This window comes from Haliotis asinina, chromosome 1 (assembly GCF_037392515.1).
Source record: "Haliotis asinina isolate JCU_RB_2024 chromosome 1, JCU_Hal_asi_v2, whole genome shotgun sequence".
NCBI classification, from domain to species: domain Eukaryota; kingdom Metazoa; phylum Mollusca; class Gastropoda; order Lepetellida; family Haliotidae; genus Haliotis; species Haliotis asinina.
Window position 1 is genome coordinate 9,582,266 of NC_090280.1, and position 15,636 is coordinate 9,597,901.

Below are 15,636 nucleotides of genomic sequence, written 5' to 3' on the forward strand. Positions count from 1 at the left end.
GAACCTAACCACACGATTCATGAAGTCACCCCTGATCACAGCATTGGGGTCTCTGGTTAGTGTGTAGTCTATACTGACAACACATGACATATATCTACACCTACATATGTACACCTGTACAATGAAGAAAGAATCTGACCCATGTATATGGCCAAGTATTGGTAACCAGAATAACTGACATTATTTACATGATAAGGAATTCCCAACGTATTTCACTGTACCTACAATCTTACACGGTGTGGCCTTTCATTCTATGACTATACCTACAGAATAATGAAACCATGTCCCTATCTAACCTCGCAATATTCCAGCAATATCACGGTGAGCGACACCAGAAATGGGCTTCTCAGATTTTGGGGAATCGAACCCTGGTCTTCAGCGTGACGAAAAAACTTATAACCACTAGGCTATCTCACTGCCCCTCCATTCTGTAGCAAAAAGATGAACTATAGTGAAATGTAATTGAATTTCGAAACTTGAAACAGAACAAATCATACTGTTGATCCAATAAAATGATGATTTATCATACTGATGTAGTATCACTCTTTGTTGTCGTATACTCCAGCTTGTTTACAGAGGCATACAGTTCATTAACACATGTTTGATCATCTTCTGGGACAATCTTCTGTACAATGACACCTATCTCCTTCTTAGGCCTATCTGCAGATGGTGCAGATAATTCATCAGATTCATCCCTTGGTGGCCAAGGAGATGTGTGTTCACCGTTAGTGACGACATCTGCGACACTAGCATAACCTCCTGCATCGATCACATCTACCTTGTGGGGTCGACCTGGACCAGATGGTGGTCGGATAGAGTTATTCCCCTCCACGGTAGCATAAACAGCACTTGTGGGTTTCCCCACAGTTATGTATGGAGGCGAACAAGATTGAACTGACGAGCGTTGTTTTATTCGATTTACCTTTCTCTTAACGACAAACACGATGACGATGACGACGATTAGAACCAGGCTGCCAACTACAGAAGCAGAAATGATTAGCACTGAGGATGTCGCTACTTGGTCCACTGGTTTTCTTTCTGTAACATAGGGGAAGTTTAAGCAAGAGCATGATATATAATTTCAATTAGACCCAAAAGTGATATCAGATGAAATGTGGAAGAGGTTGTGGTTCACATCACATCAAAATATGATCAACACGACGAGGGCAACCCGTGGCAATGTTAAGGAGTATATATAAACATCTGCTACACTCAGCCGTCACCCGAGAACCACCCGCCGTCGCCATATGCAGAAATTGGGACACGCGACCGTGTAGTCGATCGAAAGAAGGCAAGAAATTGTGATGAGGCCAACGTATTAAATATGAATTGTTTTGTAAATTGGCAAGGACTGATATGAAACGTGACAGTGAATTGTTGTAAGTAAAGTCACGCCATGGAAATACGATTTTTGAATTAATACACGCAGCGTCGTGTCCAAGGGTTGCGAGGATAAGTTGAATCAGATTACGGTGTTACTCATGCACAATGAGTACAGTTATAGTACGTGGGCATTGTACAGTTCTGAGCCTACAATACTTCTGGTATGTGCAAGGTAAAAATCATCGTTTGATATTGAAAATAAATAAATGAATAAATAAATTATTTTTCAATATCATGCAATTACGTTCATAGTGCACAATGGACACAATGTGTGAAGCCCATCTCCGGTGCCCTCCGCCGTGATATCGCTACACGCGACGTAAAGCTCAGACTCGCCCACTCACAATATGCCAATACACTTACACAGTAGTGTTTATTGGATAAACAATAAATTTACGTATTTATTTATACGGAATGACATTTTTACAAGAGGTTGTTCTATCGATAGCTCCAGTTTATTATTCATGAATGGCAAACTCAGCATTTAGATTCTGGGCATGATGTAAGGATACTGCACATGGAATACAATTAACAACAAACCAAATAGTGACAGGATAGTGGTAACCCGTGGCAGGATATCGTTACTATATAAGCATTATTGTGTTTTGGCACGGGACATATGTTTGTGGTTTTAGGATCTCTCACTCAAGAAACACACATTACTCACTGTTGTTGAGTCGGGTCACACCGCCGCAGCTGAGATTCCAGTGCTGCACTTGACAGTTGAATAGCAGCCTTACCCCACCCAAGTGTGTTTCAGTCACATTGAATGTTATTGGTGAAAGACCCTGGTCACCAGCATGTAGTAATTGCGAGACGTCACCTGTCTGCAGTGTGAAGTTTGAATCTGCAGAACAGTAGGAGCCCCGTATATCGTAATACGCAGTAACATCCACGGTCAATGTCACTTCCTCGTGCAGGGTTAGAACCTCTGTGTCGTTGTCACTGGTGATGATACATTCCGGTTCCTTTGGGGCTGTTAAATGAAATGGCTAAACTAAGAAGCCACGATAGTATAATACTGACGTTCAGTACATGTTGCTATAAGGATGTAAACATAAAATCATATATTTATGGATATTTTCTACCCATAAATTGAAAGATTCAAGATGTATATATGTACGCATGCATATATAGTATGTATGTATGTATGTATGTATGTATGTATGTATGTAATGCATGTAATGCATGTAATTCATGCGTGTGTGTGTGTGTGTGTGTGTGTGTGTGTGTGTGTGTGTGTGTGTGTGTACCAAAACACAACATATATGTATACATATAGAGACCATTTTGAATATGACATAGGTACTGAAGATGTGACGCTCGCTAAAAACGAAAGTAACTTCACACCTAAAGCTGGTAAAAATAAAGCCCCTGATAAAGACCTTGAGCAATGTAAGGAATTGCCTTTCACAGAACATTCTTATAAAGGTAGATCTAACATTTCGGGGAAAAAGAGAAAGCCTTAAACTCGTTCTCCAAAATGAATTCATTGTGAATCAAAAGTCCGATAAAGACGGAGCCTGTGACAGTTTTCATGGTCACCAACTATCATCTGCAGCTGTCGCTAGACATTCTTACACATGGTATATATTAAGCTTCCAGAAAGCTCGGAAAAAACAGTAATCTTCAATCTTAAAAAAATATATACTTGATTCCTATTTCAGTAAAAAGAAAAAGATTACTTGATTAATTTCGAATCAAATGAAAGACTTCCTCAAATTCACAAAAGTGCGGTTATTAAGTTCAGTAAAAGTCTATCACCCAATCTGCGAATGATTTAAAATTACGACCTATTATTGCGGGGCCACAATGTCCACCACATAGGTTAAGCAATTTTGAAGATATACACTCTCTCAAAAACCTCTCCCAGAGCTTCATCTGGGAACAAAATATCTGTATTTTGAATGACAATAGCACAGTAAATAAACCCCTCACAGATATCAAGCTTTGTATGATGAGGGTCAATGGGAAGCTGCACCAAATGAAGGTACGTTTATGTCACGACAACCCCAGCGCTGCACCGGAACCGGCTTTAATGTCAGTGCCGGTTGTGACCTCCGTTTGCTTGGAGCACTGATTGGGATCTCCTGGGCATAGACGGAATAAGTGTTCGGATCCGCATCCAGGGTTTTCTAGTCCAGTCATCCTACAATGCTTGCCGTAGTTTGTGAAGCGTCTGACGTCGTTAAAGCCGTCGATCAAGATAATCCCAAAGGTGTTCAAGTGGTTTAAAATCTGGGGATACAGAGAGCCATGGAAGCACGGTTATATTCTGGCTGGTGAAGAAGTTCATTGTGATGCGTACTGTATGAGGTGTGCCGTTATCCTGCTGAAAATTTTGTATCTGTTCGTAAACGGGAAAGATATTACCTCTTTAATGAATGGCGGTAAGATTTCCCTCTATAAGCATTTAGTCAGTTCTTTCGGTTTTAAGAAAAAAATTTCGCCTACACCGTTGCACTTCCCCATCCAAATCTGTCAACCTACGTGTTTATGATTACTGTTTTTACCAGGTGATTTGTTTTGGTGACTGATTGCTCATTTAAACATGTACTAGTATTCAATATAATTTGGTGTCATAATATTTTTATAGTCTGACTGGGATTAAAGTGGGTTGAAAAATTACCCGTGCGTTTCTTTTTTCACCCAACACGTCAAAACCCATTTACAGGGTAATACTGATTTCCTCAATAGTCTCCCCAAATCAGTAGAGGAGGGTACAAACTTGGTGCGTTTTGTTGTTAATCTCTACACCAATAGTCCACATGATCTAGGAATATAAGCTATGAGCTACTGGCTACAAAAAGGTCTGTCTGTGATTCCAGATCGAATACCTAAGCAATTCATTACCGAAAGAATAAAGCTCATCCTGAGCAATAGCACTTTTCGTTTTGATGGTTCCCATTATAAACAAGTTAATGGTACTGCACAAATATGGCTCCTACCTATGCAACCCTTGTTCTAGGATACTTGGAGGAACTATATTCTAAAATAGAAGAGACGTTTGGCGAACTATTTAATTTCAACATCAATGAAGAGATTCTTAGATGACTGCTGTTTTATTCTCTGGAAACGAAGTGAAAGTGATTTGGAATTTGATTTCCAACATGCTACAAAATTTACACCCAAGTTTGTCTTATACGAGAGAGATAAACAATAAACATCTTCACATGTGCACGGTTCAATATCAAATAACATTGTAAAAGGATATACATTATATAGTATCAGATTCAAAACAGTATCTAGACTACAACTGATGTCACCCACGCCACACAACAGACAATGTCCTTTACTCTTTAGCGCGAAGAAAATGCAGCATGGTTTCAAATTCAGACCGTGTAGACTTCAGGCTAAATGAATTAAAAGTTTTATTTAACACAGAAACAACCAGGCAAGTAGTTAACTATTCTCTTGCTAAAGCAAAAGAACTGAACAGAAGTGAACTGCTAAACATTAAGGAATCATGAATTGTCCTTCCAATTGTATACACATTAAACCCTAGAAATCCTTAACTATTTACCAACGTTTGTGAACCTCGCCTGCCCGTACAAAAAATCGACATTTTAAAAGATAAACTATCAGAGGGCATGCTGATTAAAAGCAATGGTCATGGAAAAATTACCAAGCAAATTTTGAAGATGGCAAACTTGGTAAAAGCCTTGTTAAAAAACATAATCTGTAACTAAATGCGAGAGATCACATTGTGATACACGCCAAAATCTAATAGAGGGAAATGTATACCAGTTCAAAACTGATCAAATCTTCGAAGTACATGAAAATATGACAGGCGCACCTCAGAATCTCATATATGTCATAAAGTGCACTGGATGCGGCGAGGGGTATATCGGACAGACGGGAGATAAACTGCGTTCAAGAGTGAGAGTTCACAGACAGTAAATTCTTGACCGACAACTAAACAGTACTTATAAACAGAATAGAATGTATTTCAAAAATCTAGTTTAGAACAGTTTACTGAAATGAGAGGCTAGTAAGTCAAAACGTTTGATGGTTACTACATTATTTTCCTATATTTAGAAGCTAGATCAACACCTGCTTATACACTTGGTTATATGTTTCATTTGGATGCGTTAAGACTAACCGAATTTAGTCACCCCAGCACATTCTATACTCCACTGACTGCTGTCACATCTAAACACCAGTCCTACTTTGCCCAGATGGGAGTCCGTCACATTTAGTGTTACTGATGAGGTGTTATCCGTGACACTTGGTACAGAGTCAGCTTCGGTCAGGAGGGAGATGTTGTGGCCGGTGGAGCAGTAGTAGTATCGTACGTCCATCGTAAGGGACATATCCTGGTACTGGACAAGTGAGTTAGTGTTCTGCTTACTGGTGATGCTACACGTTGGTGTCTCTGAAACATTCAAACTTTAGAAATGATAGCATAGTTTGAATAAATGAAAGTAGAGTAAACCAATTTAATAAATGTTTCATTGACATTTCTCACTGAAGTATATGAACTGATCATTCACAAACGTATTGAAACATGTACTTAGCAAACCCATTGCTACAGCCTTCGCATGTTCATTTGTGTCTTGTGACACCAGAGGCAAACAGCATTTGTGTTAAATGAACGCGAATTTCGATTCTAGTTTGGAACAGACACGTCAGTTATTGGCACATGTGCCGTCATCAGTCAGGACATTTCGGGTAGTATCGAGTACTTAAGTCAGTTTAACGAATGAGTAGGGTTGATCGTCTTTCAAGACAAGAACATATGTTGCTGAGGATTTAACGTGTACATAGATAGATGCATTAAACCAAACGTCAGTCAATTCATATTCGTGTATTTGAGTTCATTTAGAATTCAGTAAAAACTTATACCAAATAATAGACGTCCGAACAAGAATATATGTTGGCGGTGAACTGCTCTTTTGACTACATACTTAAAGAAATCCTGACAACGGTCCTTTTGTCAAAGCTTTGGTGTCGCATTGTCATCACAATTGTACCATTTGCTTCTTTGGAAAAGGGGAAGCATGATCCCTGACATGGTTATTGAGATGCATCACTGCGCCATGATCGACCACGCGACAATGAAACAATCTGTAATATGTAATTCACCGCAAACTGAATGTCGTTTAAGGGTTACCTAAATATCCAGTTCTACAGATCCTTTTTTGAAAATAGGTAAACAACTAAAATATATACACAAAATAGAAAAGCTTTTATAAATTGACACTATGCTAGCTTTGATTAACAGGACAGTTACTGTGAGTTAATAATAACGAGCCTGGCCTCATAACACAGAGCTCTGATTCAACGGATGTAAGGTCAAACATTCATGATCAATACAAACCTTTGGCATCTTTTGAAATTATACCTCTTCTGTCCGAGCATTAGGAAAATGAAATTGAAATATACTTACTGACAACGGTCAGAATACAATTGCCACCACCATCAATTCCAGCACTACAAAGCCATTCTCCAGCATCTGTTGTTTCTACACGAGAAATGTTGAGGACTGAGTGAGTGCTGTTGATGACAGAGGCCGATACGTTCTGAGTCCTACATGATCCATTTGACAAATTACATTCAGCAACGCTAATTCTACTGGGGTTGACATACACGTGTTCCAGACTTGCCCCTACACAGATCAGCTGTCCAGACGACCCCAGATAGTTGGAATGTGAGCAGATGAGTACAGCAGAAACTGTGGAGAATATAGTAGAAGTGTGGATTACTGATTGTTTGTTTCTCAACTCTTTTGAAATTTCTCAGGTATTACATTATCGTAAATACAAAATAACCTTTGCATCGATTTTCATTTAAAATGACTCGTTAGTATGTCATTTACTGAAACGATTTCCCTAAATGTGTTGAACTGACCGCAAAGTGATTGTGTCAGCAACAGAAAGGTCTTGTGTACGGCTGTGTTGGCTGTCATCCTGGAAATGGAAAATTCAAAAACTGTTCAAATGAACTATTAAATAAGGGGGCGTATCATATATACCCGTTGTGGATGTCAACATCTATAATCTAACGAACGTCACGTTTTGGTGTAAATTCGTACTCCGCCATTACCTTTTAAAGAAACCAATGAAGGAGCATGAATTTACTCCGAAATATTGTGTTCCTTATTACAGTGGTGACATAAAAAAGTTCGTCTAATGTGAATCATTACAAACGTTACAGTGCTGCAAGAAATCACCAACACGCGACAAACGTATGACCCCAAGCACAAATCTTTGAGTTAGAAGATCCATGAGCAGCATTAACATTTCGCTCGACATCTTGTGTTTAGTGTACATATTACGAATGTAAAAACATTGCAATCGATCGTCCCAAATAATTAATCAGAATCCATTACAAATCAGAGATATGGCCGTGGACATGAAGTACGTAGTGCCACGTTGCACAAACGGTACATGTGGAACCTTCGTCAGGCTGCCTGAAAAAAATTGGAGCACCTTGGGCAAAAGACAATTTGCTAACCCATAGCTGGAATAAAGCCCTTGCATGTTACTTACGTGCGGCTTATTATTAAATGATTGTCGCATGCGCAAGGAGTAACACTTGCTGCAAGATAGCATTCAGAAAGTGCGTCCCGTTGGTTCGAGGATGAACTTATGCTTAACCAGTAGAGTTCGGACGTATGGACAGCCTTCACGGAAAATACAATTCAGTTTATTGGCAGACCAACAATGATATTTACAAGCACTGAAAACATTACAGGAGGAAAACATATCCAAGTATTGTAATGGGCATAGACACAGGTACAGGACATCTGATTAAATGTGCTATTGCAGAAAAATACATCAAGAGTCCAGAAGGAATGTCTTAAGTAAGGATGTTGAAGGCAAGAATCCGAAGAATCCGGAGGTTTGTCGGAGGGTATTTATAAATAACTACTAATAAAGACCACCTGACAATACAACCCAAACATTCTACCAAGTGATCATATACTGAGGAAGTAAACTCTCACTTTCGTATGTATCACCCACTGGTGTCTCTCTCCAACAAAGAACCACCTATGCAAAGTGCACAATTGAAACACAATTAATGACTCCTGACTCCTGATAGATTGTTCAAATATATATTTTAGACACAGTGCACAGTTAAAATAGTTGAAAATGTTGAAAGTAACATGAATGTACTTGTACTTCACTTATATTATATGACTAAAATTGTCCAGATAGTTACTTCACGCCACCGTCTTTACCGGAATGTGTCATTGGTGCTATTATGGCCTAGGTTATTTAATCCTCATACATTTGTAATATCTGACAAGATGGTGGATAGGATATTACATGAGAGATAAGTTCGAGTACATAAGACCATTCCTGCTACATTCTCTTCACAACACATTCTATTGGGATGTCGAGGAGAACGAAAAGGGATTGTTGGGTCATTTTAACTTCATTTCTGAATTGCCGATTGTCTTCATGCTGACAGACATATGCTTAGAAGGCCACGCTTCTGTTTCATACAGGAACTTAATCAGTGCTGATTGGAGAGTTATACAATATCCACTCAGAAATGAGGATCATGATATTCGTCCATGGGTGGAGACGAAATTTGAAAAATATAATATGCTTACCTGAGTCATGACGTCCAAGGAACGTGCATCCTATTTACCCTCTCCTATTACTATTCGTTCAGTGGCCATCCTCACAATTTGCCTCATATTCTGACGTATCCCTTTTGAATACAACAGTGAAACGGTGAAATCCTCTGTTTGACTCACGTGATGTCTAACCATTGTATGCGTACCCAACCGACGTCTTTCGAGAGACCCTACCAACGTTGCGAGATGGTGTCAAATGTAAAACATTGAACTGCTTCCCTGTTCAAGTCATGCTCACATCTGAGTTGCCACAAACATGAACATAATGGCGGAAGGGAGGTAACTCTTCGGAATAGAGCATGTTACAGAAATACAGCGATTGTTTGAAGGGGTAACGGATTCTAAAGTACAGAATACAATCAACTGTATCAATCAGTACCGCTCATGATTTGTCTCACATATCAATACAATTTTATGCCTTGCACGAAGAGCAACTGTGTGCACCTGCAGTCTTGTGCAAAGTACACCCTTAAACGTGCCACCAAGTCATTACCTAAATGAATAGCCAGATTGGTGGATTGGACACGACAGAGAAAGTTTGCAAATTATCCCTCAATGAAACGCCCAAACACAATAACGTTTCACTCCGAAACCGGCACTTCGCAATAAAGTGTTGATATCTGCTCCTATAATCAATGCAGAATTTATTACTATAGCATGAGTTAGAATTTCTTCGCATAGCCTTACAAACAGTCTCTGTGGCTTGCTTGACAACACCCTTGAGAAGAAACGTTTCAATAACATTGCATAATGCTTACGGATTACTTGGCCCCAAATGAAAATGGCTACTGTGGCCACGTTTGTAGCATACAGTCGTAGTGTAATGTGGATCACAGATGCATCTTGCCCCCCCTCACAGTCATGCGAAGTTTCCAGAAACGCGCAATTAACTACCGGAAACGCTATCCACGAAGATATCACTGGACTAAGAAAATCTAACACAAGCTGAAACTACTAACACCAATAATGGGAGACATATAATCATTGACAGGCTTCAGCATCCGTTATGAGCTGAACGTGATGTACTCTCAGTTTTGGATTTCAAAATATTACTTATCTGGTTACACCGATCCCCATAATCTGACAAAAACGGATCCAGAATAAAAGTTTATGTTGTGATACAAAAAAAAAATCGTCATTGGCTGACAAGAGGCATGTAAATGCTGCATGATTACAGAATGCGCAAATAAGTAATTGCGCGATTTCCGTCAAGGCAACAGAAATCCGGCAACCGACTGCAACACGCCACATCTGCTGTGTTAATGCATATGTATACCAAACGTCAACTGAAACGTTAGCCTCCTACCTTATTGAATTTCTGAAAATTATCAAATATATCTTAGACGTTATAAGTTGAACAATACAGCTTTATGCAAATCATAAAACAATTTCAAAAACATTCATATTAAGGTGACGTACACCTTTTTCAGAAGTGTTAAATTGTCCTATTTTGAGGGTAACGTTTCTTCTTGGCGTTTAGTGACTATGAATTAATACCACGATTGAATGTTGTTTCTCTCAGTGAATGCCGTGAAGTATTATTCCATACAACACTTAAACAACTGTACTTGCATGGGATTGTAACCATGTCATACGATGAAAGTGTATGTGTTCATGAATCGCCATAATGAGACACAGTGTTCGGGAAAATGTAGTGGGTATCAGCAAGCATCGACACAGAGCAGATGCATTCATCATTCTCAGATGTGTTATACAGTCGTAACACGCTTAGTATCCATATCATATTTCCTTGTCCGGTATGAGTCAATATTGACGTGTATTTGTACACGAGATATGACATTGTTCTTTCTTCCCTTACTAAAGTCAACATGATGTGTATAGCACTCCGCAATACCAGATGTTCTTACATACATATTTATGCACGACCTTTGTTGCGACCACGAGAGAGCCAACGACGAAGAGAAGAGAGAGAGGATATTTGACAGAAAGAGCGAGAGAGAGAGAGAGAGAGATTTAGTGGCATTAAAACTAGGGAAAAGGCGGCTTGTGTTGTTCGAAAGTTATGTCATATAACTAAGCGTGACTATCGTACATAAGGAAACTGATGCAATCATTTCGATGACAAATAACAATCATATCGGGGGAGAAAAATTTCCTGAAATATTAAGGGGTACTTTGAATGTGGCATTGCATTGGAATTGTGATCAAAGAATGATCCAAGTGTTCACAACAGTGGGATGAAGCCCACTTTAAACTCTCTTTGTTTAAATACATAATCACGGAGGTATTCGGTTCCTCAGTAGTTTATGCACACCTTAGAAAATTGCATGGTCTCTCTATGTTCCATGTGCTATTTCTGTTTCGAATAGACTATTGTAATATTTTGTTTGTTGGTCTAAGGTACCTAGAGACATAGGATATAGGGCAAGTACCTAATATAAAAGATGCCTTGTAAATGGCATGTCTGTTGGCAAATGGCACACGGTATAGATCATGCACACTGTAGGTCCAAACTGGAAATTCTGTTGTGCGTGTATAATGGCAAATAAAAGTGGCAGTAGTAGGATATTTATCTTTATCAGGTATGGTTAGATACCAGCACACGGGCACTTACTGAAGTTGGCAATGTCAGATTATATACTGCTTACTTCATAAAGCGCAGCAAATTTGAAAGTTAACTATAAAAACATCAGATTTAAGAATGAGGCGTCGTTTTCAAAGGGAAGGTTTTATTTTCGCCGTTTTATGTAGGAAATGCTGGGTAACCACCATGTTGATAGAAGTCGGTCAAAATTTCCAAGAAAATATGGCACCCGTGAACGGCCACCTCCTCGTGGTGGGTGCTGGGTCATGCCAAGAGCCGTTCACCCCCCGTAGTGGACCCGGGGGGATATTTGGTCCACCAACCCGTTTGCCGTGGGTTGCGGCCCTGTGTCGGTGGAGGAGGGGATCCTGGTGGTTGAGGGCATGGGAGCAGGACCAGTGTTCCTAATGCTCAACACACCACTTCGGCCCTGACTTCACCTAGACGGGTGGTAGAATTGGCCCGATTCTATCAATCGGCTGGTCACGCCATGCCCTGTGCATGGACAACATTTTTTTATGCAGTTATTGTACATTTTTGACACTGAATGTTTGTGTTTGAAATTCTATCGTATATGTCTGCCTAGAGTCCTATGCCAGAAGGCGGTGGCTCATGGGCCAATCTGGAGATGATGACCTCCAAATAATGCATGTCTTTAATTTCTTGGCTTGGGCCGAACCAGTCGGTCATGAAATTTGTAGGCAAATGCAGCTGTTTGTGTCGTTTTCTCTGGAGTATAACATCCCTGTATCCCTAGTGTTGGCATCTTGGATATCCGGTGCTATTTGACACTGTTCTTGTTGACACTCCGTGGTGGGTGGGGAGCAGGGGTGCTGAATATTGTTCCTTTCATATTGTTCCTTACACCTTCTGGTTCTTCTAGAAACGAAAAAAAGAGACGCTTGGAGGATTTAGATCTCTCTACTGGAAATGTATGTTCTAACAGTGATTCATGGGCTAGATTTGTTGTTATAGAGTCTTCAGACTTCCTTCCAATTAAACTTAATCCCTTTGCAATCTCGAAGGCCATCTCAGGAATTTGTGGAGAAGTTAAAAATGTTACTCGTCTTCGCAGTGGCTCACTCCTTGTCGAGTGTGCACGGAGACAGCAATCTCTAAATCTTTTATCAATCAAGACATTTGCAAATATAGAGGTTGTTGTATCTGTGCATAGAACCCTTAATTCTTGTCGTGGCATTATCCGTGACAGAGCACGCTGTCTCGCTGATATGTCAGAGGAGGAAATTGCTTCAGAGTTGGCAGATCAAGGTATATCTTCAGTGAAACGTTTTACGATCAAGAAAGAAGGACTGATCGTGAAAACAAACACCTATTTACTGACTTTTGACCGTTCATCTCTTCCAAAGTCTATCAAAGCTGGTTATTTTAACATCAGAGTGGATGTGTATGTCCCCAGTCCTCTCCGTTGTTATAACTGTCAACATTTCGGGCATGGATCGCAATCATGTTGAAACCAATCAGTATGCCACCGCTGTGGTGATCGACATGAGGGTTCCGACTGTGAGCGAGAATATAAGTATGCAAACTGTAATGGTCCCCATTCTGCTTCATCAAGGTCCTGCCCCATGTATCAGCGGGAATCTCAGATAATGAAAATCAAATGCCTAAACAATATTTCATACCTCGAGGCCAAGAAATTGTTGACTCCATCAACACAAACACCGTCAAACCTGAACTACTCGGCTGCAGTCTCTCGCTCTGTAGCCTTCCTCCGTTTCATGTCAGACTGACGTGACATGGGTAACATCCAATAAACCCATTCCTTCAACTTCAGCCCTTCAGAGTACTCCGCAAGTCACACATTCTACGTCTGCTTCTCAAACAGAAAATCACCATGAGCAACAATCTGAAACGTCTGTTTCTAAACCAGTCAATGACAGTTCAAAACAGAAGAAAGGAAAGAGATTAAACAGAGACAAACAATCTACTGTCACTTCCTCTCATAACGTTTTAACACAGAATACATTTGCACCTCTAGATATGGAGGTTACTCTGTCCTCACAGGACACACGGAGGAATAATCCCTCCTCACATCCAAGTGGCCTGACTCCAATTAAGCCACCATGAATCACTTGACAAATCTAATTCAGTGGAATTGCAGAGGACTGAGGAGTAACTTAAGTGAAATACAATTACTCATACACGATCTTAAACCGTCAGCATTGTGTCTACAAGAGACATATCTAAAAAACACCGATAACTTTAACTTAAGGCGGTATAGTGATTATCACTCTTTTGCCCCTCCAGGTGATAAGGCTACTGGGAGTGCTTCTATTTTGGTACATCAGAGTGTCATCCATAGCCCTGTTACTCTAACTACGGATCTTCAAGCTGTTGCTGTTCGTCTGACCTTGCACATTGCATTGACATTGTGCAGCTTGTATTTACCTCCTTCTTCTAATATTCAACGATCGGATCTTCAAAATCTGTATGATCAACTTCCGAGGCCTTGTGTCATCATGGGCGATCTTAACGGACACAACCCGCTTTGGGGTAGTCCTCACACAAATACTAAAGGAAAACTACTTGAAGAATTCATTTCAGATAACAATTTGTGCATTTTCAATGACGACTCTACCACTTACCTGCATCCAGCTACGGGATCATATTCTTCCCTGGATTTATCACTAACCGATTCCAACTTATATAATGAATTTGAATGGCATGTCCATGATGATCTATGTGGGAGTGATCACTTCCCTACCATTCTCAAAACAATCGACCCTGGTGATGATCCACCTTTATGTAGAAGGAATTTTGCCAAGGCTGATTGGTCATTATATACAACATTATGTACTGATCTTTTTAAAAATGATGTTTTTGCGAACAGCGATGATCCAATACAATTATTTTCTGATTTGTTGAATGATATTGCTGACCGAACTATACCCCAGTTCCTCTGCAGTTCCACACATTCATATCCACTATCAGCTCCTGAAGCATTTGCCCGAATCGTGTTTGGAAACACTGCTAAATATATTTGATATGATATGGACTACAGGGAGTTTCCCACCTTCGTGGCGTAATGCCATTGTAGTCCCTATACCAAAACCGGATCATACTGATCCGTCTAACTACAGACCAATCTCTTTAATGAGTTGTGTCTGTAAAACCATGGAACGTATGGTGAATAATAGATTCGTTTGGTATCTTGAAACCAATAACCTAATAACAAATATTCAGTGTGGTTTCAGGAAAAATCGCAGTACCATTGATCATTTGGTACGTTTAGAATCCTTCGTTAAAAATGCTATAGTCAATAAACAACATGCTGTATCAATTTTCTTTGATCTTGAGAAAGCTTATGATACGACCTGGAAGCATGGCATTTTAAAGGATTTACATGAGTTTAGTTTGAGAGGCCGTTTGCCTCGTTTTTTTATCAGAGTTTTTAAAAGACAGGCAATTTCAAGTCCGTGTCTGACTGACCGTGTCAACCCTGTCTGACCATTATAATCAGGATCAGGGTGTTCCACAAGGCAGTATTTTGTCTGTAACACTCTTTAGTATCAAGATAAACAGTTCATCCAAGGTTTTAAATGATTCAATTGATGGATCACTTTTCGTGGATGATTTTAATATTTCTTGTCGTGGAAAAAATATGCATACTATTGAACGGCAACTGCAGTTGTGTTTAAACAAAATTAACAAATGGTGTCTAGAAAACGGCTTTAAATTTTCTAAAACGAAAACCAATTGTATACATTTCTGTAGGAAATACAAACCGCATAAAGATCCAGAATTGTTTCTAAATAGTACTCCCATCAAAGTTGTTAAGGAGGCAAAGTTCTTGGGTCTGATTTTCGACTCACATTTAACGTTTCTCCCCCATATCAAGTCCCTAAAAAATAAATGCCTGAAGGCGCTGGATTTATTAAAGGTCGTTTCTAATTCAAAGTGGGGAGGTGATCAAGCTACCCTCCTTCACTTATATAGATCATTGATACGGTCTAAACTTGATTATGGCTCCATCGTTTATGGTGGAGCCTGCAAAAGCAACCTAAAACGTTTAGATTCTGTCCACCACCAAGGTCTAAGACTTTGTCTTGGATCTTTCAGAACTTCACCTGTTGACAGCCTTTATGTCGAGGCTGATGAG

The 15,636-nt window shown here is 39.7% G+C and overlaps 1 protein-coding gene across 1 annotated transcript; it reads right to left on the reverse strand.

The window, feature by feature from the left end:
* Positions 1–523: 523 nt before the first annotated feature.
* Positions 524–8,953, reverse strand: LOC137289994 (uncharacterized). Its single transcript, XM_067820897.1, has 5 exons — positions 8,945–8,953; positions 7,274–7,292; positions 5,486–5,758; positions 2,051–2,359; positions 524–1,038 (listed from the first exon to the last, which is right to left on the reverse strand). Exons 1-5 carry the CDS (start codon positions 8,951–8,953, stop codon positions 524–526), a joined length of 1,125 nt encoding a protein of 374 aa, XP_067676998.1.
* Positions 8,954–15,636: the final 6,683 nt, after the last annotated feature.

Bases quoted from the DNA above. Each gene is read 5' to 3' on its own strand.
- LOC137289994 (XM_067820897.1), bottom strand. The intron at 2,360-5,485 runs GTTAGTCTTAAC...TTCATTTAACAG, and splicing joins TGCTGGGGTGACTAAATTCG to CCCCAAAGGAACCGGAATGT. The intron at 1,039-2,050 runs GTGAGTAATGTG...CCTATGTTACAG, and splicing joins TGTGACCCGACTCAACAACA to AAAGAAAACCAGTGGACCAA.